At 39.4% G+C, this 25,326-nt stretch overlaps 3 protein-coding genes across 4 annotated transcripts in view; 2 read left to right on the forward strand and 1 right to left on the reverse strand.

The window, feature by feature from the left end:
- The window catches only part of gpr158a (G protein-coupled receptor 158a), a 74,581-nt gene extending 67,359 nt beyond the window's left edge, over positions 1 to 7,222 (forward strand). The window contains exons 9-12 of one of the 2 annotated variants that reach the window (XM_058646870.1): positions 66 to 171; positions 1,288 to 1,434; positions 1,541 to 1,624; positions 2,102 to 7,222. In XM_058646870.1, coding sequence (XP_058502853.1) covers positions 66 to 171; positions 1,288 to 1,434; positions 1,541 to 1,624; positions 2,102 to 3,940 — 2,176 coding nt within the window. In that variant the 3' untranslated portion in view covers positions 3,941 to 7,222. The remainder of the gene's footprint in view (positions 1 to 65; positions 172 to 1,287; positions 1,435 to 1,540; positions 1,625 to 2,101) is intronic. The other variant, XM_058646877.1, reaches the window with a different exon arrangement.
- The window catches only part of apodb (apolipoprotein Db), a 313,363-nt gene that overhangs the window by 197,564 nt on the left and 90,473 nt on the right, over positions 1 to 25,326 (reverse strand). The gene's annotated exons all lie outside the window — the stretch shown is intronic.
- On the forward strand, positions 16,345 to 24,655 carry anxa13 (annexin A13). Its single transcript, XM_058646926.1, has 11 exons — positions 16,345 to 16,485; positions 18,045 to 18,120; positions 18,210 to 18,304; positions 18,907 to 19,077; positions 19,163 to 19,196; positions 20,427 to 20,506; positions 20,662 to 20,730; positions 20,813 to 20,914; positions 21,819 to 21,894; positions 23,069 to 23,181; positions 23,281 to 24,655. The coding sequence occupies exons 1-11, from the start codon at positions 16,471 to 16,473 to the stop codon at positions 23,398 to 23,400; spliced, it is 951 nt and encodes a 316-aa protein (XP_058502909.1). The 5' UTR covers positions 16,345 to 16,470; the 3' UTR covers positions 23,401 to 24,655.

A 25,326-nucleotide genomic window follows, 5' to 3' on the forward strand; every position in this document is an offset into this window, starting at 1 on the left:
TCTCGCTCTCTCTCTCTCTCTCAACATCTAATCTCTTTTTTTCGTCTTCCTCTGCATCCTCAAAGGTTTACTCTTGCTCCTGAGCTTCATCCAGACTGGATGCTTCTACTGTTCTTCACCCACACCCACTTAACTGTGACAGTGACACTGGGTCTTCTACTCATTCCTAAGGTAATGCTCACTTTCATGGTTTACTTTGCTTTTAATTTACCACAAAAAGACTTGCAGTCTTTGGAATGTAAAGATCTGTTGTCAGAGATATAACACTGTAAAAATATGTTAATATAGCTCTTATATTCTGACAACTATCATTGACCTTGAGTGACGTGGGTCCTTCAGGAAGTGTTTCAAGTATCATACAACTCTTCATCCAATCCAGAGTGGGAAACCCATAAAGAGGACGTCTTCATTGGTCAGTAATGGACAGGAAACGAGCCAATAAGTTAGAGAGATGGCACCTCAGTACGTTTCCATGCACAGTGCAGTTGAGCTATGGCTGTAGTTCGACATCACAGTTAAATTTGACCACTGTCCTTGTCCCAGTGTACAAGCACTAGTGGGGAATTGATTTATTGAATGAAGTGTGTCCACCTCTACTCTGCTTGTCGGCGGCTTGTTAGTATTAGCAGTTTTACGGTTGACTGGTCATGTCCAAGACCAAAACTCCCTACCGTCCATTAAGTTCTTCTAATCTGACAGAAGCTAAATTCAGTCTCAGGTCTGGATTTTACCATGTTTTTCTCATTGTTGTCTTCTTCGTCTGTGTCACAACCTCTTCTAGTATTCAAAGCCTGGGGACATGGGGACAAGAATTGTGCCCAGATTTTGTGCAGTTGAATGTATACCGCCAAATAAGTAATTTACTCCCTACTAACCACATTATATGGGCATGTTAGTCCATCTTTAGTGCTTTAGTACAATTTCAAGAAAAGTTTTTTAGTATCATGCAGTAGAAAGCTCCAAAAAACAACGGGCAGGCATAAATTTTGTCCGTGGGACTTTGAAGAGCCTTCAAAGACAACAGACTTGTCTCGCTCAACAGATGTGACAAAGCAGAAAAAAGGTACCTCTCCAGAGGATGTGAGAGGGAGAAGTGCTCTGTTGGGGCTCACTCCAGCCGCCAACTTCAAAAGTCGATGTTTGTCCCTGTGACTACGACAGTTCTTCAGTATCTCTGAACTCTGAGAGGACACAGAATCCCTCTCAAGTGTCCAAAACCAAGAAAGTCGTCACTTAATGACTCACTTGATGTAGCATATGTGACCCTTCTTTCATGTCATCCACCAGTTCCTGTTTGCCGGCACCCACATGAGAGATGACATAGCCTCCGAGGCCTATGAGGACGAGCTGGACATGGGTCGATCTGGGTCCTACCTGAACAGTAGCATCACCTCTGCATGGAGTGAACACAGTTTAGACCCTGAGGACATCCGGGTAAGAGTTTTCATTACACCTTACCTTCATTACATCGTTCTGTCTCCACTGTATAACCTGGTGATACCCGTTGAAAATACTGAGCCATGGCAGTTCTTCATTGCAGACACCAGACGAAATGGGCCACCTCAGTTCAGTTAATGGCTGTGGCGTAAGATCTTGTGACAGTCTTTGGGAAAAACGTACCAACGTGAGCAGAGATTTCTGTTTGTCTGTTAGAGCTGAAGAAGTCTCTCTACCAAAAGATTTGGGCACCTCAATCCTGTCCTCCCGATGGAGCGGTACTATGGCGACATGCTGCCGCTCAAGAGTGTGATCATTAAATCAGATGGGCACAGCGACAGAGACGCAATAAATTCAAGACCTGAGCTTAGAGGCTGTTTCAGACCTAACACTAAAACACTCTCCGTTTCCTTATTTATCGCCGTCCAGGACTGTCCCGTCTTTGCTTTATTTTTTCCAGCTCGCATGTGATATTTCATAGTGCATCACCTAACAACTGTTCGTAGTAACATGTCATGGATTTGTACTGCATGTTCTCTGTGCAGTAGAATGTCTGCTTCATTGTAACAGTGTTTGAAGTAGAAATACTTTTAAATCATGTAGAAAAAAAATACAGATACATGCTTGAACAAAAGAGTGATCACTTGTTTTTGTGATTGTACAGGAGGAGCTGAAGAAACTCTACTCCCAGTTGGAGATTTACAAGAGGAAGAAGATGCTGGCGAACAACCCTCATCTCCAGAAGAAACGGAGCTCCAAGAAAGGGCTGGGTCGCTCGCTGATGAGGCGCATCACAGAAATTCCCGAATCCGTGCACCGCCAGTGCAGCCGCGAAGACAAGGAGGCTGGGGAGCATGGGAGCAATCGTAACAGCATTTGCATGTTGAAAAAGAACCCTTTCGATCCACAGCATGCGGTGAAACCTGCAAAGGATGAAACGCTGAAGAACATGGTGTTCTCTCTGAAGAAGTCCCACAGTAGCTACGATCACGTCCGTGACCAAAGCGAAGACTCCAACAGTTCTGCAACCGACAAGATGGACATGACCCCAGTGGAAGGCACCCTCCTGGACACACTTATGGGCAAGAAGCTGGTCAAGAAGAAATCTAGCGACAACATAAATCTCCCCAGTGAATCTACAGAATCAGTCCCGTTGGTCTGCAAGTCGGCCAGTGCCCACAACCTCACAGCAGACAAGAAACCAATTCATCCCAGAGCCTCCATGCTGCAGAAGTCACTCAGTGTCATCGCCAGTGCCAAAGAAAAAACCTTGGGTTTGACGGGAAAGGCCCAGAATCTGGAGGACAGCAATAAAAAGAGTCAGTCAAAGAGCAAAGACACAAAGGCCAGTGCAGAGCCAGATAACGACTGTCCACCAAAGATGATTATCAGTCAGTCGGTCGAGTCCAAACAGAGTGCGGCAAAAGGGAGTATCATGAAACAACCGACAAGCGGAAGCGAGCCAACCATCTCTTCTGATCCAGTCACGGGAAAGGACCTCTATGATCTGTCGGAGGTTTGCCCTTGGGAAGTGGAAGATCTCCCAACTCCGTCTGAAAATAAGGTCCAGAAGCATGTGTCTATTGCGCCAAAGGAAACCACAACAGTCCATGGAGGGAGCACAAAAGTCAGCAAATCTCAGCAGCAAAAACAGAAAGCTAACGATTCGAGTGGCAGGAATTCAAAGGAGATTCAGAGGACGACCGCTGTTCGAGCAGACGTATGTCCATGGGAGGACGGAGGTGACAGTAATGCCAGTCAAGTAGAAGTAGTATCAAATCAGACAAGCCAAGTTGCTAAACCCCAACAGCCCTATACTGCAGTAGAAAGCTCCAAAAAACATCGGGTGGACATTTGTCCGTGGGACTTTGACGAGCCTCAAAATACGACAGACTCATCTCGCTCAACAGATGTGACAAAGCAGAAAAAAGGTACGTCTCCAGTGGATGTGAGAGGGAGAATTGCTCTGCCAGATCCACCCAAAACTGGAGGCTCACTCCAGCCACCAACCGCAAAAGTCGACGTCTGTCCCTGGGACTACGACAGTTCTTCGGTATCTCCGAACTCCGAGAGGACACCGAGTCCCTCTAAAGTTTCCAAAACCAAGGAAGACACCACAAAAAAGAAGAGTGCCCCTTCCACGAGGACACTTGATAGAGAAAAATCGAAAGACGCTGATGATGAGAGAAGCAAAACTAAAGCCAAGGACAAGAGCAAATCCTCAGAGAAATACACGAGCCAACAGAAAGTGGCCGACGTGTGTCCGTGGGACGTGGGCAGTCATCAGGACGTGCCATTGGTAGAAAAAAGGAAAAGCGCAAATGTTGGCGCAGCCAAAGGAAAACAGGCGGACGTCTGTCCGTGGGATTTTGAGGATATGGCGGAGAAAAAAGCGGGGACACAGAGCAATCCAAATCCTAAAGGCGGAGTCGCAAGTGCTGCTAAAAAAGCAGATGTTTGTCCCTGGGACTTTGACGACAGCACGGCGAGCAAGAAGGCATGACACTCGACCTTACACGGACCACTGAAATAATAGTAAATCGATGTATACTTTTTTCACTTTGAAATCGTCAGAAATCTAACCTTTTACTATTAGTGCGGTGACTTGGATGAAAAGTTGATCAAAATTCCACAAGTTGCCTTCCTTTTCCGAGGTTTTGTTCCTGTTTTACCTATTTTGAAAATAAGTAAAAAAAAAACAAATGTACAGAAAAACAAATCATGACGAGCATTCCAGATTATTACAGGAAAATCCTGAGGATTAATTGTAGACTAATTATGCAACTTTTGATTCCGTCTTCTCACTTCATGGGCAATGCTGAAACTCGTTCCATTCTGTTGTCGAGTAAATCTTAAGTTTTACTGGATTCATTTCTTTCTTGTGCATCAACATGATGATTCTTGGAAGACTGAAGTGTGAAAAGAAGTGAAAGCCAAAGAAAAAAGGGAACATTTGCAAAGGAGATGTTGTAAGTCTTTGGGCATTGTGATAAAGTTAATTTATTAGTTTTGTGTCCGAAAACTTTGGCACAGGCGGAAAGGACTCAGTGAGGAAATCAATCTATAGCACTTTAGCCAACACCATTAATTAAGAGCGGAGGACGGACGGACGCCGCCGTTCTCCCGCCTTCACTTCATCCTCTTATTTCAATCCTCATGGCATGAAATCACACACAAACACTGACCAAAACCAGACATGTTCATGTTTGTTTTCCCGATTATATCGATGTAATTGTAGTCTCTCTGCAGATTATTGCTGCTTCCAAAAATCTGCTGAGATGAGATGTACTGTACGTGCCTGACCTTCTAGAGTTGTGTTGCGTTAATCTGAGGTTTCACAGCAAACAGCTTCATCGTCATCATCAATCATCATCGTCCTGTGACGGTGACTTATATAAAGCGCATGCACACGCCGGGGGAGTCGTCGGACACGCGACCAATTTGTCAGTTTAACGTGTTTTTTTTTTTTGTTTCCGGCTTTTTCAGGTTGAACGAGATAACGTGAATGTGTGTCACATGTACGTGTACACTGTAAAAAAAAAAAAAAAACGGGAAAAAAACAAAGGAATTGTAAGTTAAAAATGTGTGAAAATTAATAATTTGCACCAGCTTTGTTTATGAATCCAGCATGGGCCTTTAGGTTGGCTTGTACCAAGTATGTGTGTGTGTTTGGGGGTTGGTGTTTATGGGGGTTTTTTGTCCTTACATTTCTACTGTCAAACCCCCGTTAAAAATTTAAATTCAAAATGAAAAAAAAAAAAAAAAAAAAAGGGAGCATGCCACCTTTTCAGTTCACAGTTGATCAGAAACGACTGTTTAAAGAATATTTCTTGTCGTTTTAGTTTTGGCCATGGTTTCTATCAGTAACAATAACTTTGTTCTAATCGATTTCTCATTTTTAAACTAAATTAAACAAAAACTAATCAAATACATTTGTTTTAAAGGGTTTTTTGTCATTACTGGGAGAAAAATGGCCAAAAATCTTAATTATCCTTTATTGTATTTTAAAAAAATGTTGAAGGATAATTATAATTCTGCCATCATCATCATCATCGTCATCAATTATTATGTGTTTGACACAGGTAGCATTATGCATGTCCCACCCCCTTCCCCCACAAAGTAATCTGCACTGATAAATTACGCTAATGAGTTTAGAATTAGCCTTATAGCAACGTGGTTACCAGTTACTAATCTGACTAAACCTTGTGAAGGTTTTATGATTTGTTCCGTGTTTTGTATCAAAATGTCGAAGATATTCAGCCATTCATTCATTCATTCATTCATTCACGCACTCCACTTTACTCCTGCAAAATACCTGCAAATATTTGAGGACAATATAGCGTCTGCAGTACTTTATGATGTCGTGTAACAATTGTCAATAATTATCCGTAATTGCTCTTGACAAAAATAGACAAACGACTGTAGGAGTCAATTAGAATTTAACTTTTGATTCTCGTAGCATGGCAAACACACGAAAACAATGCAGTCAGATCTTTGTCGGTGTCCACAGCTGTACATCGTACAGCAGCCGACCCGTGTGAAAAATCTCCGCCGTGGAGTGTTCGCCTTTCAGCGCGAGATTTGTCACCACTTCTGCTTTTTTTATGAGCTCCTCCAGGAACAAGGGGTCTGCTGAGGAGGAACTGCTGTCACACGCAGCACGGATTTATTGCCACACACGCGCTAATGGAGCTGTATAATATTTACTATGAACCACATGTGCGGTAGCGGCGGCGTCCGTCATGTGCACCGCGTGTTATAGCGGACAGAGACAGACACGGGATCCCGTTATGTGTGAGATTACCTGACTGAATCACTGCCACGTTAGATGTTACTGCCCAGAGTGACGGATAATTGTAATAATTATGTGGTATTTTTTTAAAGAAAATCAGGATTTTCACTAGTTCATTTGAAAAAAAAGAAGAGGTGAGCTCATACAGGCGTCGTTTTTTGGGTGTTTACTTTTAAAAAATAGTGTCCGCACAAGCAATATTTGACATTGTTTTCATTTCGCTAAGCTTTTTAAAAAGGCTTCATTCCGTGAGATCTCCACACCAGTGATAGACCGAGGCGGTCGTCGTCGTGCAGACAAATACTTAACAGTGCAATATCTCAGCGTTACATCACACACGTTTTTGTTTGGCAGATCGTTCAAACCCGGTGTGTTGTTTAGACAAAAGTGCTAGTTGCTGTAGCATCACTCAGCTGTGTGTGTGTGTCTGTCCCAGAGAATGTCGTCTCACGTCGTCATAGAGGACACCGTGTCCTGTAGCTCTTTGTCCACCATGGTGTCTTTCTTTCTGTTTGGGCTTATCCGCTGTTTTTCATTTCAAACACCGACGGCTCTCTCTTTATCTCGTGACCAAACCAAGTCACCCCTCCCCCCCGATGGCAAATACAACTACTACTCTTGCTACTACTACTACTACTACTACTACTACTACTATTACTACTACTCAATGCTGTATAACGTCGTAAATCTTGCTCTTGTGGCTTCTGCATGAATTCAAGAAAAGTTAGTAGGATCCGATGTTTCACTGCCCTCGATAGAACAAAAAAAAAATTGAGAAAAATTGTCGATCTTTTATGGACTGTTACGAGTTGTATAGTGAGTGGTAAACTGTCCCTGACCCACTGTATTATGTGCTTGTTATAAATATTGCTCTATGACAAGCTTATAGCATCAATATATGGGAATATTTGGTAGATTTATATTGTGTTATATTGTGATAGCATGTACATAAAAGATACCTCCTCTGCAATAAATATTTGTATGAAAACTGTGTTTGCTGTTTCACTGTGATTCTGTATATTATGTTTACAAAAAAGTGAGTCACCAGGACCATTGTTATTGACTGCTATAGTTATGCTACATTGGCTATACATTTGTATACGCCCCCCCCCCCCTCTCAATTTAATTAAATTTAAATTCAACTGTATTTATATAACTCAACATCCCAAACACACAATTTGCCTCAAAGGGCTTTACAGTTTGTCCTTAGACCCTCTGTCCTGTGACCATGTGTCCTTAGACCATCTGTCCTGAGACCCTCTGTCCTTAGACCCGCTGTCCTGTGACCCTCTTTCCTGAGACCCTCTGTCCTAAGACCGCTGTCCTGTGACCCTCTTTCCTGAGACCCTCTTTCCTGAGACCCTCTGTCCTGAGACCCTCTGTCCTTAGACCCTCTGTCCTTAGACCCTCTGTCCTGAGACCCTCTGTACTATGACCCGCTGTCCTGTGACCCTCTTTCCTGAGACCCTCTGTCCTGAGACCCTCTGTACTAAGACCCGCTTTCCTGTGACCCTCTTTCCTGAGACCCTCTGTTCTGTGACCCTCTGTCCTGAGACCCTCTGTCCTTAGACCTCTTCTTGGGATGAACTGGAACAGAGAATGAGCTTCTTCTACTTCTCATTTGGCTCATAACACCACATCACATTTTTCTGAGAAGTTAATGGACTCAATCACACATTTTTGCGTCGTCTTCAATCGCACATGATGTTAGTTTTGTAAATGATGTTCCCATTTAGAAGAAAATATAAGGCACATACGAGCATGATTGTCCAATATGAGCCTGGTTACAATTTCCACTAGCTAATATCAACGAGTTGCCACTTGCTCTCAAGACTAGTCGTGATCATTTTATGACTATTTTACAAACGTCTAAGGTAAATGTACCTTCAGATCTCACTGGATTTCCACCCTCCTGTTTTGCTGGAACAGTTCTAATCCCCACAGGAGGCTGACACCAGACACTCCCAAGATGCATTTCTGCTTAGTAATCATCCCCGTCTCAGGTTTGTTTGCTTATTCTCCGTGTAGACATGCAGTTGGTGAAACCCCTGGACCTTTAAAAGCCTTGTGCATCATCCAACCACTTTAGGATATGCTCGTCTTGGCAGCCGTCCTGAAACGCTTTTATGGCTTGTTTGTGGTCTTTGGGACGGGGATCAATGGAGACTCTGCAGGAAGTAGGAGATAGAAGATGGTATCGAATGCTGACTCTGGGCCCCGGTAGGAGGAACTTGGCGTCGTTATTTTCCCATTCCAAAATAATTACTGGCCAAGGTGATTTTTATTTGTCCTTCTCCTCCTCCTCCAGAGCCAAAGGGGGAAAAAATGCTCTTTTAATCCACCAATTCTTCAACCCCGATTAATTCTGCTTAATGAGCGCCACGTTGTCTGTTATTGTCACAAACTCTTGTATGTTTTTTTTTATTTCAGAGGCAGCGACGGAGCAAAAAATAATGTCTGCTGTGTAGATTAAACGTGTTAGCATTGATTCCACTTTCATACGCGGAGGATCGATGATGTGAGGCATTTGTGCTGCAGGGAACTAAAGCAGAGAAAGAACCTGTGATACGAGGACACGCAGTAACTACTGATGTTTCCTGCACTGCTCTGTGTAATGAGTTCGAACGAGAACCAGTATGTTTACATTTAAAGTGACAGTAATATCATTTTTAAGTGGCATTTTATGAGCTACTTTATCAAGAGTTGCCAATATTGTCAACTACTACATGTGCAGTTAGTGTAGTGCAGGTGTTTTCATTATTAATGTTCAAAAAAAAGGTCTGTTTTTAATTATGTGTGAAATGAGCATTGGAAATTAAATAATAGGATTAATAGATAATAAATAATAGATTAATCACGATTAATTACAGAAAATTGTGCGATTAATTAGTTCTTTTTTTCTTTTTTTTAATCGATTGACAGCCCTATAATATATACATATAAATATATATTGATTTAATTATCTCTCTTATTATCAAAATGTACATTTCTGGAATCTTCAAGCACAATTTTCTCCAAACGTGGTCCTTCAGGTACAGAAGAGTTCTTGTCTTGTTCCCCTATTTTTTGAGTGTGTAGGAAGAAGTGGAAGAACATAGATAAAAAAATTAATTATAATTTCTTAGTTGGACACGTCCAACACTGGCTGTAAAATCTCTCTGGATCCCCTGCAGTACAAACCAAAGAGACAGTTCCACCAGCGAGACAGATAGGCTTATTGTTAAAAAAAAAACTCAGACTGGACGTGAATCACAGCCTTTTTGTGGCGAGGCCATGTGGGCAGAGACGGACAGCGGTGCAGTGGGCAGGACGTAAGGACGGGTTACATGAGAGGAAGCTGATCACTGCTGCTGCTGCTGCTGCTGCTGCTGCTGACTCATCTGTCTTTCAGATGTGAGTATGAGAGGAGGAGGTGGGGGGAGACAAGTGGGAGAGGACAGGATGTTAAGGACATCTCATGTGTCGTATTGGACTCATGACCAATGACTGTGTCGCTCATGACTCATAAAGACGGGCTGTTTGTGTGGAGATGTGGAGGCTACAGAGGCACAACAGGACACATGTGGACACACATTCGGACACACATGTGCAAGACTCACAATAGGACAGACAGACATTGTGTTGTAGTGTGCTATCGTTTCCATTTAGACGTCACTACACTGAGGTCTGGACTCTTACATTGAGGTCTGGACTCTTCACACTGAGGTCTGGACTCTTACATTGGGGTCTGGACACTTTACACTGAGGTCTGGACTCTTCACACTGAGGTCTGGACTCTTCACACTGAGGTCTGGACACTTCACACTGAGGTCTGGACTCTTCACACTGAGGTCTGAACTCTTCATGCTGAGGTCTGGACACTTCACACACTGAGGTCTGGACTCTTCACACTGAGGTCTGGACTCTTCACACTGAGGTCTGGACTCTTCACACTGAGGTCTGGACTCTTCACACTGAGGTCTGAACTCTTCATGCTGAGGTCTGGACACTTCACACACTGAGGTCTGGACTCTTCACACTGAGGTCTGAACTCTTCACACTGAGGTCTGGACTCTTCACACTGAGGTCTGGACACTTCACACACTGAGGTCTGGACTCTTCACACTGAGGTCTGGACACTTCACACACTGAGGTCTGGACTCTTCACACTGAGGTCTGGACTCTTCACACTGAGGTCTGGACTCTTTACACTGAGGTCTGGACACCTCACACCCTGAGGTCTGGACACTTCACACACTGCGCTCCCCCAGACCTCAAAGGTGACTCTGAGGAACTCCTGGTAATGTGAGCGTTCATGAGTCACAAAGAGCTTCTGCTCCGCTTCATCATCACCAACCAACCAATGAACCACCTCCACATCAGCATCAGCATCACCATCATCATCATCCACACATTAATACATCTGTGACACTACATTCAGGTTCACGCTCACACAGTTTCACGCACTCAATCGTGCGTAAGAGAATGAAAAGGTCTTTGAGTGAGTGAGTGAGTCATCTCATGTCCCTGTGTGAGAGAACCATCGACTGCATCATCATCATTTATCAGGAGGAAGCAGCTGAAATCAAAGAATTCAGATTGAGATTTTCCTTTAATGGTCATTTTTATGTAACGCGATGATCCATAAAAGCCAAGACAAAGCAGCGTTTCCCCTAACGCAAGGGTGTAGACATGAAATGTCTGACAGTTTAATTCTCAAAATAACACAAATACTCACACTTTTCCTCCATGTAGCACAGATTCTTAGAATAATATGATTGATTGCACAAAATTATCCTAAACCCAAAAAGGCTAATGGGTAATTTGTCTCCTTGTCTTTGACAGGACGAGGTCACTGCTCCTACACTTTCATGTTTCAACTTTAGTTAGTGACTAAAACACGATATTTTTGGATATAAAATATTGGCAATCAGTGAGGTTATTAGTGTTCTACTGAAACATGAAACTCCTCCCCCTCCTTGTAGGTAAACAACACCAGTTAACATGTGGACATGTTGACGACGACACTTTCACATGTAATTATCTCCGCTGCGGATGTCACTGCATGTTGATTAAAAATGAATTCCACCTGCAGGTTTCAGTTACAGCCGCTGCAGATGTGACAGGAGGAGGAGGTGAAATTCACCTGCAAACAAAGAAAGAAAGAAAGAAAGAAAGAAAGGTGTGAGTGTTTCCTGAAATGGCTGCAATTCTCTCCTCACATTGTTGTTATTAACTGCTGAGGCTGGATGACACCTCCACCAATCAGAGAGGCACCTTCAGCCCCGAATTCAATTCAATTCAATTCAATTCAATTCAATTCAATTCAATTCAATTCAATTCAATTCAATTCAATTCAATTCAATTCAATTCAATTCAACTCAATTCAATGCAATTGCGGCATCTGCCTAGACAGGTTGTGGTGAAAGGAAAAATGGGGGACAGAGGAGAGGGGACAGAAATGACATATGCCATCACTGTACGGCCGACAACATCCACCGGGTGTCACTGTTGAGTTCTCTGCAGGTGTCCAGGCCCTAACAAGGAAATGCAGAGGAAGAACGGTGCACACCTGCTCACCTGGTGACGTCACTGAAGAAGAGAGACAAACGCCACACGCTGATTCTCAACCAAAACAACTGAGACGCTTTGAAACGGTAAAACAAATAATATTATGTTTATGACTTCAATTTCTTCAAAATTCCAAAAGACCCCAAAAAGAATGTTAAATATTTCAACATTGAGATGGAAAATATGTGGGAAAATGTGAAAAACCGGTTCATTTTGAAGGGTCAAATAACTGATATTTCATAGAGAGGAGATTGTATCTGTACAAAGAATTTATACTGATCTATAATTAATATATTTTATAACTTACATCCAACCACAGGGAAGCATCTTCTGTTCTATATTCTTTGACTGTTACCAAGAGAGTTGCTTACTGACAAATTATAGAATTTAGCAACATTTTAGCACAATAGTGTCAAATAAACCTATTTGAATTTGCAGGTAAAATGTCAGAGGTTGAGTTGCATCGTGGGTAATGAAGTCACAGAGGTCGCCCACATGTTTTAGTCATAACTGCTTTATCGTCATCTCATTTATCTCATCATATAATTGTCTTTTCTCCTTTTTCTCTCGTAGCAGAGTTGTGACACACACACACACACACACACACACACACACTGTGATCAGCTGCATCTCGTACCTGGAGGCAGAAATTGCTATAATTGAGTGATTAAGACGATGACGTCAAAGGAAAAAATGATTTTTTTTTCTCTTTTTTGTACTGAATGAACATTCACTTAGCTTTCATTCATTCATTCACACACACACACACATATACGCACACACGCACGCACACGCACACAGAAACACGTCGGTATGACTGTGACTCACCGGCGTCCTGGCCTTGGGCTTTTGTGCATCTGTGTTTGTGTTCACCATGAAGTCCTCGCTGCTGAAAGACAGACAGACAGACAGACAGACAGACAGACACACACACACACACACACACACACAGACAGACACACATACAGACAGACACACATACAGAGTGATGACAGACAGACAGACAGAGTGATGACGGACGAGGAGAAAAATGACACCTGGTGTAAAAATATTTAAAAAAACAAGACGATTAGAGGAGTGTGCCTAGTGCCTGTCTGTCTGCCTGTCTGTCTGTCTGTGTTCTGTCTGTTCTGTCCAGAGGTAAAAATAATGAATTACAGTTACTTGCGTTACTGTAATTGAGTAGGTTTTTGTGTGTACTTAAACACACAATATAGTTTAGAGTTGTTCTTGACCTCTTGAGGAAAAACATACAATCCTTCAAGGTCAATCCTTTTTTTTTCTTCTGCTGCTGTATCACGTGACTGTTATCAGCTGATGTCTTAAAATAAATATCGTGTTCAAATTTCTTTCTTTTCCTTTTGGATATGATCTTGTAATAGAGTAGAAATCTCTACTGATCTAAAATCGTATCTCAGCCGGCGTTTTCAAGGTCAACGTGGACACTGAGCAAACTCACACAGATAGTGAGGGGTTTTATCTCAGAACAAACTCATATAAAATATAATATAATATGGAATCTAACGTGGATTTGTTTTTTTGGTTTTGTGTCAAATGTAAAGACAGGTGTTTATGGTTTACTGGAAGAACAGGGATGGATTTAAATCCACATTAGACCACTACAGTGGCAGATTTACAGATAATGATGGCTCTTTTTAGAACTGTTTATTGATTTATTGATTGATTTTTTTTTTTTTTAGCCTCTGTTTACTCTGCAGCAAAAAAACATAAAAAACAAGATAAAAATGTAATTTAAATTTGAATCAAGTAGAATAAATAACCATAAAAGAATGAAACTGTACACAAGAATATGAACTTGACTCGAGGAAACTTAATACTCATCACAATCTTTGTTTTTTTTTTGAGTGATTGTGAACTCAGGTCATGGATGTTACACTGTTTTGTTGTCATAGAACGTAAGAGTTTATATAAATTGTGTTAATGCGTCTTCAGACAGAGTTTAGACAATGAGATTTCATATATTCTATAATAAAAGAAGCGCTAGTCTTATTTTCCATCCACAGTATTATTCATTCATTCATTGTTTTGATATGATTGAGATGAGTTCACTGATTTGACCACTAGATGGAGACATTGTTCCACATGTGCTGCTTCTTCACAGCACAAAAACAAAGGAACAAAAGCATCAGATCAAACAGCTTTGTGTTGACGTTCATTGTCCTTCAGGAAAAAATAATAAAGGAGACAAAATAGCGATGTTTTAAAAGACAGTAGCTGACAAGAGGAGGACAGATGGTCTGCTCAATGACGTTAAATGTTTAATATTTGATTAAAAGGAGTTACTTTTGTGAAGCACATGTGAGATCTGTTCCTGTCGAGAAAACAGAAGAAGTGCAGCCTTAAAACAAAGTTTAAAAACTTTCTAACAATGGTAAACTATTGTGACACAAATCACAGTCTAAATGTATTCCTATAGCACATTTAAAAACAACAAAGTTCACCAAAATGCCGTACAATAGCATAAATACACAGTAGACAGGATATGAAACAATAGAAAACTAAAAAGATTCTTGATTCCTAACAATAAAAACCACAAAAACCCAAACATCAGAGTAGCATCAGATTTTATATTTAGGTCCAATTTAAAACCTATTTCTAATTCTGAGAAAGACCTCACAGAAAATGAACATGAAGCAGATTTTCTAACAGAGATCACAAGACTTCTGTGAGTAAACTGAGGTTTTTGTTCAGCGGAAACAAAAACGTTGACTCATAAACGACTCATTGTTCACCTCTAAAAATCCCAGCATTGTCCACACACATTTTTTTTTTTTATCCAGGACGGGTGGTTCTCAAACACTGGGTCGGGACCCACAGATGAGTCACACAGGAGACAAAATACAGATCATTTTAGGTTTATGTTTAATAATGTACACATGTGTGAGAGATTAAGATGGTGAGAGGTGGTGTTTTGTTAAGGAACAGCGCCCTCTTCTGGCACAAGTGCTCCTGTTTCTACTGTGTTGTGGCGTCAGTGTCCACGTCTGAAGAAGCTGCTGAAGACAAAAAAGAAAACAACTTTTTTATTTCATTTATTTATATATTTTCTCTGAAAAAAACTTTTTCCTCCAGGTTTAATTATCTTGACGTATAATTACAGAGTGAAGGCAGATGACTCAACCTCTTTAATTACACAGCTTTTTGTTCCTGTGACGTTAGACTGTTAATTGTTGCCGTTTATGCAGACGCTGTGAGCAGGTACTTGTTGTTTTTTTTCATAGGCTGTAAATTAAGGCCGTGGATCAGCAGCAGAAACAGCAGCAGCATCATCAGCAGCAGCAGCAGTAATTATGATGCAGGGACAGTAGCTGCCAGTAATTATACTGTGGACCATTCTATTCTACATAACATGTACCTTTTTGCTTGTGTAATTGTCCTGGATTTAGTCACAATGGACAATTACTACTTTGAAAATATGTTATCCATTGTGTAATTCATTTTATACTTTATTTACAGAGATATTCATGTTCAATGAGCTGATTTTGGATTTGCACAAAACAAAAAATTGCAAATAGTTTTCCAAGAAAAGACAAGAAAACGTCGTAAAATAATATAATATCCATGAAAGAAGTCACATATCTACAAATAAATATAATTATTATACATATTAACACATACCAAATGTTACCAAAAACAAATGCTGTCATTTTTACACCAACATAATCATGTTGGATTGCATATGTACATGTGTAATCTTTTTAAATTTCTTATTGTGTATTAATACACTATATGTTATTACAATAATATCAATTTAAAAGCCCCAAAAATTCTTCAGCAGGTGAATGATGAGGACAGCTGACCTCTAATTAACCCCCAATGTATGTAAATTAAAGCCGACTAATAACAGAAATACCTGTTTGTAACAGTTTTGTTATTTGTACAAGTAATAAATGAGACACAATATAATTAGTATGATTAATTATCATAAAGAAGAAGATATGTCTGTGGAAATGAAAATAAAAGTCTAAAATCACAGTAATTAAATATTAACTTGTGAATGTGTCATTAAATGTTACAAAAATAATGAAATAAAAATTATACCAGAATAAATGAAGCCACAAAATGATATGTATATACAGTATGTACACTGCATATTAGGTCTATATAAGTGCAAAACCAAAACAATCTTACACTTAATGATGAGAAAAAATTATTTTGTTTTTCTAAAACTTTTTTTTCCGTTATATTTTAATGAATCTTATCTAATAATACCTGTAAAAATAATAATAATAATAATAATAATAATGATAGTGTGAGTTTTTAACACGTGAATGTGTTCAAATTGAAAATCAGATACACACGTTTTTATATAATTAGAAACATATATATACTATAAATACATGAAGTAACTTTAACATTTTAAGTAGTTTAAGACTTAATTAGATATACAAATAAAACTGTCTCCTTTACCAAAGAAGTAACTAATTACTAATGTGAGGTAATAAACACACACAGACAGACAGACAGACAGACAAACAGTGAGATTCATCTTAGTCGGACTTTGGCTCAGGATGGAAATGGTTAACCAGCAGTGATGACGTCACAGTCTGGTCTCTGCTGCTGCTGTGGGCCGCACTTACTTTGGACTGAAGAGGATCTGAATCTGAGCCTGACCAGGACCAGTTCCCACGGACAGATCCACGGAGCAGCTGCGCGTTCACGGCCACAACATGGGAAACTGCCAAGTAAGTCACGACACACAGTTAGATATTTAGAGGTTTAATGGAAATAAAAAAAATATTCAGAATTTTAAAAAATGTGGAAAAATAAAACATCTCAATCGTCCGCAGTAGATGTTTGTTTCTCTGGAGTTTTGGTCCAAATGTGAAATCATAATTATTATTATTTTTACGATTTGAATTTGACTTTTCGTGTCGTCACAGACGCCGCAGTGACCCGTTAGTTACTGCGCAACTCTTACAAAACCGCCGCAGATCTGCGTGAACGTGACTGAATGTCAGAGCTGAGGCTTCGCACTGACGCTGATTGTTGATTTTATTTGAATAAACGTCGAAAATGACCCGAAAACTGCGTGTGGGTTTATTGAGGAGAGTGTGGGGGGTTTACGCAGAGCAGCTGAGCCACTCCCCTGCGGAATTCATCACAGCTCCGTTACACGACTGCTCACTGCTCAGTGTGTGTGTGTGTGTGTGAATGAGAGTGCGTGTCAGATAAGAGACAGTGTGCGCAAGTGCCAAAAATGGTGGAGGAACTAGACTTTACCCACCGTTTTAAGACATTGGTGTGTTGTTAAAGCCCCAAATGTTATATAATATATATATATATATATATGTATATATATATACATACAATAAAGTTTAGTCAAAACAATCATAAATAGTGGTCACACACAAAATAATAATAATATGATTAAGTAACAACACATAGAGGAGAGAACAGATTCTGGTGTTTGTGAAAATGACCTCAATCTTTTCCTGAACCAAAGGCATTCTTTTAAAGTTCATTCAAAGTAGAGTTGATATTATTCATATTTAATCCCAAGTTATCTCTGATATTAGCGAAGTTTCATATCAGTGACGGCAAACTGCCAAATCAGAAACCCAAACATAGGGCCAGGGTCAGGCCACGTCCACACGGAAACGGCACAAAGTGCTGTAGTACACAATATCAGAGACGGAAACAGAATTAACCCAGAGCTGAGACGAAGGAAAGAGAAATAATGTTGAAAATGTTTGTTTACGCGTGAAAGAGAGCTGGGTTTTCCCTAAATCAGCGTGTTCCGTGCGGACGTGGCCTAAATCTCCCTGTGAAGAATCTCTTATGTTTTCTTTTAAACCTAAGCCTCTCTTCTCAGCTGAACATTGTCTATTTTCAAACGACCTTAAATACATAAATAAATCTGTATTACCTCTGTACACTGTAACATTTAAAAAAGTCTGTCCCTTTAAATCCCACCTCACTCCCCTTTTGGCCCCTGAGCTGCACTTTGATTACTGCTGGCATGCATTCATTCATTCATTCATTCATACATTCACCAAGTTTGTTTAAAGACCTCCTGCTCTGAATTCCTCAGCGGGAGCATTGTGTCAGGGTTTTCCCCTCCCCCTCCTCTCCTCTCCTCTCCTCTCCTCTCCTCTCCTCTCCTCTCAGCTGCTCCAGCTTCAGTGAATCTCTCGGGATTGTGTTGACCCAAAGAAATAAACACTGATTTCTTTGATTGAATCGTCAGTTAGTTAGTAAAATAAAATAAAAGTCAAATAACAGTCGTCTGGTGTTTCCTCAGCCGACCGTCTATCCTTACGAGGACTTCGATGTGGTCGCCGACATCAAGGCCATCCGTAAAGCCTGCAAAGGCTTCGGTAAGTTTGAAATGAATTCACATTTAAAGTTTTGTTGACTGTTTACGTCTCACACGTGTGTGTGTGTGTGTGTGTGTTTGTCCTCTCAGGGACGGATGAACAGGCCATCATCGACATCCTGGCCAATCGCAGCTCAGACCAGCGTCAGGACATTAAACAGGCTTATTTTGACAAGTATGACGATGTGAGTGGCACACACACACACACACACACACACACACACAAGTCATCTTTATTGTGCACTGTTATTGTTTGGGTTTTGATATCTTTGTTTTTTAACATTTGAATTCTGGGTTATTGAACAGAATAGAGTAGGATTTTACAGTGACAAGCCCCATTTATCTATTTCTCCATCACTATATAGCTCTAAAACATCTCTATATACGTATCTCTATCTCTATAAATCACTATATCTCTATCTCTATATATCTCTATCTCTATATCTCTATATCTCTCTATCTCTCTCTACATCTCTCTAGCTATATATCTCTTTCTATCTCTATATATGTATATCTTTATTTCTCTCTATATATTCTCTCTATATCTCTCTATATATCTCTATCTATATCTTTATCTCTATATCTATCTGTCTGTCTGTCCCAATTCCCTTTGTTATTGTTTCTTTCCTTCTTTATATTTCTTTAGTTTGAGTGTTTTTGTCTTAACGTTATATTCACACGTTATTGTTCTTTAATGTGAACTATAAATACAAATAAATAAGAATAAGAATAATAACAACAATAATAATACTAATACTAATAAATCATCTGTGTCCTTCTACGACAGGAGCTTGTGGACGTGCTGAAGAAGGAGTTGTCGGGCAGTTTTGAGAAGGCCATCCTCGCCATGCTGGACCCGCCCGTCATCTACGCCGTGAAGGAGCTGAGGAAGGCCATGAAGGGGGCGGGCACGGACGAGGACGTGCTGGTGGAAATCCTCTGCACGTCCACCAATGCTGCAAGTTTACTAATAATAATAATAAACATGAAGAAAAACACCTTCACATGCACTGAACTCATTTAGATTCTTGTGCTTCCTACAGGACATCGGCATGTTCAAGGAATGCTACTTTCAAGGTAATCTGTCTAAATACTTTTACACTCGTGTCACAGTTTCTCTTCCTCTTTACATGAACTCTCGCATGTCATGGGACGTACGGTCACATAGTGTTTGGTTGACGCCCTTCCTGAGAACTGATGGTTCACTGTGGTTTCAAATCCTCGCTTTAAATTATTCATGTGAAGGAAAATGTTCTCCATTAATTTATATAGATAAGATAAGGCTTATTTTTGATTTTTACACGTCTTTAACTTGAATTTTCTGGTACATTTTCTGTCTTTTTGGTCTTTCTTTTTATTCTTACTGTTTGCCTAAGTCAAATAAGGTTACATTTATTTAACCTAAAGCCACTGCAGTCATTCCACAGTTTTTATTGTACGTATACAATTCTATATATTTTAAATTATGTGTATAAAAAACATTTATTAATGCTTTTAATACCGGAAATGAGAGCAAACATTCTCTATTAATATCATTATATCATGACATTTTCCCACTGCTTCTTTGCGTATTAGGAGGAAAAATTATGCATGCAACAGCTTTACGGGTTAGGACGAGGCATATTTTGAGTCTTTGTTTTTCTATCCCATTTTATGACTTTTGCTCTCTATTTTTATTCATTATCATACAGCGCCTTGTTAGTCTGATGTTTTCTTTAAAAATAAAGTTAAAAAGATAAATTTAATCTCACAGTACAGCCTTACAGTCACTGCAGCTGTTCCACAGCTTTTTATTACATTACACATAACCCTATATTGTAAATTATGTATGTATGTGTATAAAAAAAGCCATTTATTAATGCTTTATATGCCAAAAAAACTCTTAGTTTGAATGTTGTTATATTTTAAATTTCTTTGATTAGTTGCCTCTACGGGGTAAATTATTCTGCATATGGAGAGAGAGATGTGCTGTCTTTTTATTATTTGTCCAGGATAGCATTTAATTTTGTTGATTAATTTGTTTTTCATGTATTCAGATTGAGCCGAGACACTGAAACTACAGTTTTATATAATCCTACTGGTATAGAATGTCAATATCTGATGATTCTTTCGACCCAGAATTGCTTGTTCTGCTTGTTGAACAGTTAAATCCACCTCTGACGGTGCAAATGTGTGACTTATTAACCTAAACTAACAGGACAGGTGATAAAAAGAGTGGGTAATATTATTAGTTATACATTAAAAACCACAGAGTGTGTATGAGTGTTTGGGGTCATTTTTCTTTTTCTTTTTCATTTCCCCCGTCAGTGCATGAACGTGACCTGGAGGCCGACATCGAGGGAGACACGAGCGGGGACGTCAGAAACCTCCTCATGGCTCTGCTGGAGGTGAAACTTAACTCACTCGTCTCATGTGTCGCTTGCACTGAAATCAAGCTCAGGCTCCCTGTGCCAAATTATGCACTGTAACCCCCCCCCCCACACACACACACACGCAGGTCTTTTCTAAACATCTTATATAATCTTAATCCGCAATCTTTCAGGGCAACAGAGACGAGAGCTACGAGGTGGACGAGGAACTGGCCGAACAGGACGCCAATTGCCTGTTTGAGGTAGTGACGCCGTTTCTCTCAAAGACAAATTCAAATCAGGCTCAGATTAGCAGATTAGATTACCTTTATTATTGTGTTTCAGGCCGGTGAAGATCGTTTCGGGACAGACGAGTCCACCTTCAGCCACGTCCTGGCGTCCAGAAACTACCTGCACCTGCAGGTCATGTTCAAGATGTACGAGCAGGTGGGTTTCATGTCGCAGGGACGCCACACACACACGTCAGTTTATACTTTTATCCTGCCCTGAAGCCCTTTAATCACACTGTCCTCACACATTTTAAAGGTCCAGTGAGTAAAAATCGAATGTTGACATCTTCTATCACCTCCTGCGTCACCACATCAGATATCTACAGTTACAAGACAAGATGCCGTTCAAAAAATGCAAAACACACAACGCTGGATTGTGTGTCTCAGGCCTTTGTAAGTAAAGCAAGGCCTGCCAATTTGTTCAGCACACGTGCGAAGTGTGACTACTTCCTGTTAACAACAGTACTAAAAGTTTAAAAAAAACAAAACATAAACATTTGCTGTACTCGGAGAATGAATCATATCAATGTCATAAAAACATACGTTTTACTTTATAGGAATAATGACGAAAGTGTCAGGTTTACACAGGAAGTAGTGAGAAATCAATGTTAGCGGCTCTTACTTTGAAAGCCAGGTTGAAAGGAAGTGGTGCTGTTTGGTTGAGTGAGTGTATAAAGCGTGTATAAAGAAAATAAAAATCTGGTTGCTTGGTTGGTTCATGCACGCACGTCTCCAACGAAAGACATGAAAGTGTGTTTTTGTTTGTGTTTTAATCAAAATCCGTGAACATGCTGTGATTTTATTTTCTAAACAGGAAATGTTTCCACTTCCTGTTCCACTTCCCACATATCTCCACTACAAATTGGGCTTAATTTTTAGGCCACATTTTTATTTTAACCAGGTTTTTATTCCATTTCTGCTAATACATTTCTCCTAAATGTCACACACTGCACTTTTAAAACATTTGTAGTCACTTTAGCCAAAACCAAAGCCAACTTTTGACCCTGGAAAAATCAGACGTTACGACTTTAATTCATCTGTTTTTTGTCTCCATGCTGTAGATCTCTGGAACTGAAATCCTGGACACCATTAGCGCCGAGACATCTGGGACACTGAAGAAGTGCTACAAAGCTCTTGGTTAGTGTTAAAAAAATATATATATATACTGTATACACTACTGTATTATACTACAGGAATAGTATTATATATACTCTAGCCCCACAGAGCTATAGTATATATAACACTGTATTATAGAATAACACATTTTTATTCATAAATGGCTTTAAAAGATTCTAAAATACACTGTCCTGACCCTCTTTTTGGGGTCCCTGTTCGAAACGGCACGTCCAAACTAAACAGAGTAAATCTCTGCAATTCCAAGCTCTGTGTGAATGATGTTTGTGTCAAGATAAAAGTAACACTTGTGAGATTCCACGTAAGTAGTGTAAGCTTCACTGTAGATGTCACTGTGACAGTGAGTAAATGCAGATGGAACCCAGCATAAATAAAGGATTTTCTCTCCATTTTAATGTAAATATCACTTTTAAATACATGCAGTAGGAGCTTAAGAAACTCATGGAAATCACGAAATAGAGTAAAATGACAGTAAAGGGATGCCCAGGCGTTCTCTAGTTTGGAACAGTTTTTCAGCGATTTCTTAATGTACCAAATTATTAAAGCTATTTCTTTTTATTTACATGTCAATATTGTTCTAAAAACAACAACCTTGTTTTGAATTTAAGGCTGAGGTGTCTGGTTTTGATATTTTATAGATTCATTTTGCATCATAAATGTCGTTTATTTTGAACTCTCTGTCTATAAACACTTTTATTTTCAAAATGGTGCAAAATATTGTCACAAATCTCGTTATTGCAATATCGTCCAATATCTTCTCACTTCCTGTTGTTAAATATAATTTAATAACAAGGTACAGTTAATTTTGAGGACTTTTATTGTATTTAATCACTTATTGTTTCCCTATTTTTGATTAGTTGTTCATTATTTAGTATTTTATTCAGATTTTTTTTTAAATATAAAAATTTAATATACTAATAAAAAAAACACTAACCCTTTACCTTTACCTTTGGAGTTCACGTGAGCCCTGTTTAAATGATATAAAAACATCTAATTATGTATAGAAAACACATTATTCGGGCATTAAAATCTTTAATAAAAATAGATATTAAACAAAGAAAGTTTAATGTAGAGGAGTTTTGTGTCGCTGTGGTGTCGAATGTATCGCCTGAACCGACACTAATGAAAACACATGTTTTGTATTTAATGAAGTGTCATTTTTCTTCCTCGTCGACAGTGAGAGTCGCTAAGAACCCTCAGCTCTACTTCGCCCGGCGTCTGCACGACGCCATGAAAGGGGCGGGTACCGACGAGGACACTCTCATACGCATCATCGTGTGTCGCTCTGAGGTAATGGAACATTTATTTATAGTGTGTGTATATATCAATAAAGTTAGGGTAAGGTTTTTTCAGTCGTCTAATGTTTTTCATTTTTACTTATTTGGACAGTATGATTTGGAGACCATCAAAGACATGTATCTGGACAAGTACGACGTGTCTCTGAAGGACGCCCTGAGGGACGAGTGCAGCGGTGACTTCAAGCGCCTCCTGCTGGCGATCTGCCACTGAGGCGTGGGGGGGGGGAGAGTGTATGTTTGGTCCTGTCTAACAAAGAAACTAACACTCTGTAGCATCGCGATGGGAGCAGGAGGGTGGAGGTGACGCCTGAGTCACCGTGAGCATGACAGACGTGGTGGTTTTTAAACGTGTCATTTTTTAAACTCGATTCCCTTTGTCTAGTGAGCGTCACAGTGTGTAATCACGGCGTCCCTTAACCACTGCCCGTTTCTTAGCCCCGGTTTTTAGCTTTTACCTTTCACTGACACCGTGGCGAGTCTTTGTCAGTCTCTGTAAACAGAGCACATCGTGAGTCAGCTGCAGTCACACTCCTTTAATCATGTGTTTGATAGGATAATCACTGTCTGCATGGTTGTTTGTACACTGGTTTTAAAACCTCGCCGAGCCATGCTAGAAGTGTATGATGGAAAAAAACAGCTTGACGCATGATGTTCATTTTGTAAACAACGTCAGAACAATAACCAGTTACCACAGTGTTTTATTAGAATCACCACCACACGAGTATGCTACTGTTTTATATATATATATATATATATATATGTGTATATATATATATATATATATATATATATATATATATATATATATATATATATACTGTATAATTCACATTACTGTATCATTCTTCTCCTTCCCTGGGCCATCACCGCTCACCCTCCGCGACCCCGAGCGACTTCTATGACTGTTTTACTGTTTCACTTTACTGTTAAAAACTCCTAATGCAAAAACCCCTCCAAACGTGGCTTGAAGCATTTTTTTTATTTTTTAAACACAATGAAGAAATGTGAACATCTGTGACGAGAGAACACAATCGTGGATTGTCCTGTATTTTGTTACCCGCGGCTTGTTCACAGATTAAATGATATATTTTATTGACCGCTTATATGGAAAGAAAAATATATACGTTCATTTACATTATGTTGCATTATTTTTGCCAGTCCACCTATAAACTTGACAAATTCACCTCATCTTGTTATTTTATATATATTTTTTTTGTATGTTACAACTAACAAAGTAGAGAGTTTAATATATAAAATCATAGAGTGAGATGTTTTAGGAGGAGAAAACCTGGCTTAACGTGAATTAACACCAGGACAGTCTGTGGTATCTAAGTGTCTTTATGAGGCAGCTGAGTTTTATTCAAGTTGTTACACATTTTACAAACAAAGCTGAGCAAATCCTCGTTTGCATCTCAATGTAGCCAAAGACTTTTAGTTTATGCGCAAATAAAGTTGCTTTTAACGTCGTTTGTCTGTGTGTGTACTTATTTGACCCATGACTGTCTTTATTAATCAATAAACACATTTTTGTCCACACTGGGCTTCCGTACCCCTTAGATACATACATTTACATGAACAAGCAAGTGCTAAAACATGTTAAAAACATCTATTTATGCTCCATAATGTTTAAATTTATGATTCTAAATATTAATACTGTTTTATTCCAAGTAAATGTGATGTGTAAACTGCACGAAAGGACACGCCCCTTTATGTCACTGCCCCTTTGCTACCTTCATGTGATTTTAAAAACTGTTGGAAATGTTAAGCCCCCAAAAGACACTTTTGCTTTATTTTATTATGTTTTATTTTATTTTATTTTTTTATAATTATTATTTTATCAAATAATAATAATGATCAATTAAAGGGCCAGTGTCTTAGAATGAATGACATTATCACAGATTGTAATAATTCATACCAAAATCTGTTAAATGTTAAACAAAATGATATAAATATGTTATATTAACGTATTTTTTGATACATTATTATATAATAATATAGTATATAATATTTCTGTGATGGGATAATATGACACTGAACATGATTTTCTCTGAACAGTTAGCAGCTTCAGTTATTATACGTTCATGGATTAAGCTCTAATAATTCCATCTAAGTCTCTCTTTTCTATAGTCGTAAGAAT

This window comes from Solea solea, chromosome 1 (assembly GCF_958295425.1).
Source record: "Solea solea chromosome 1, fSolSol10.1, whole genome shotgun sequence".
Taxonomy (NCBI): domain Eukaryota; kingdom Metazoa; phylum Chordata; class Actinopteri; order Pleuronectiformes; family Soleidae; genus Solea; species Solea solea.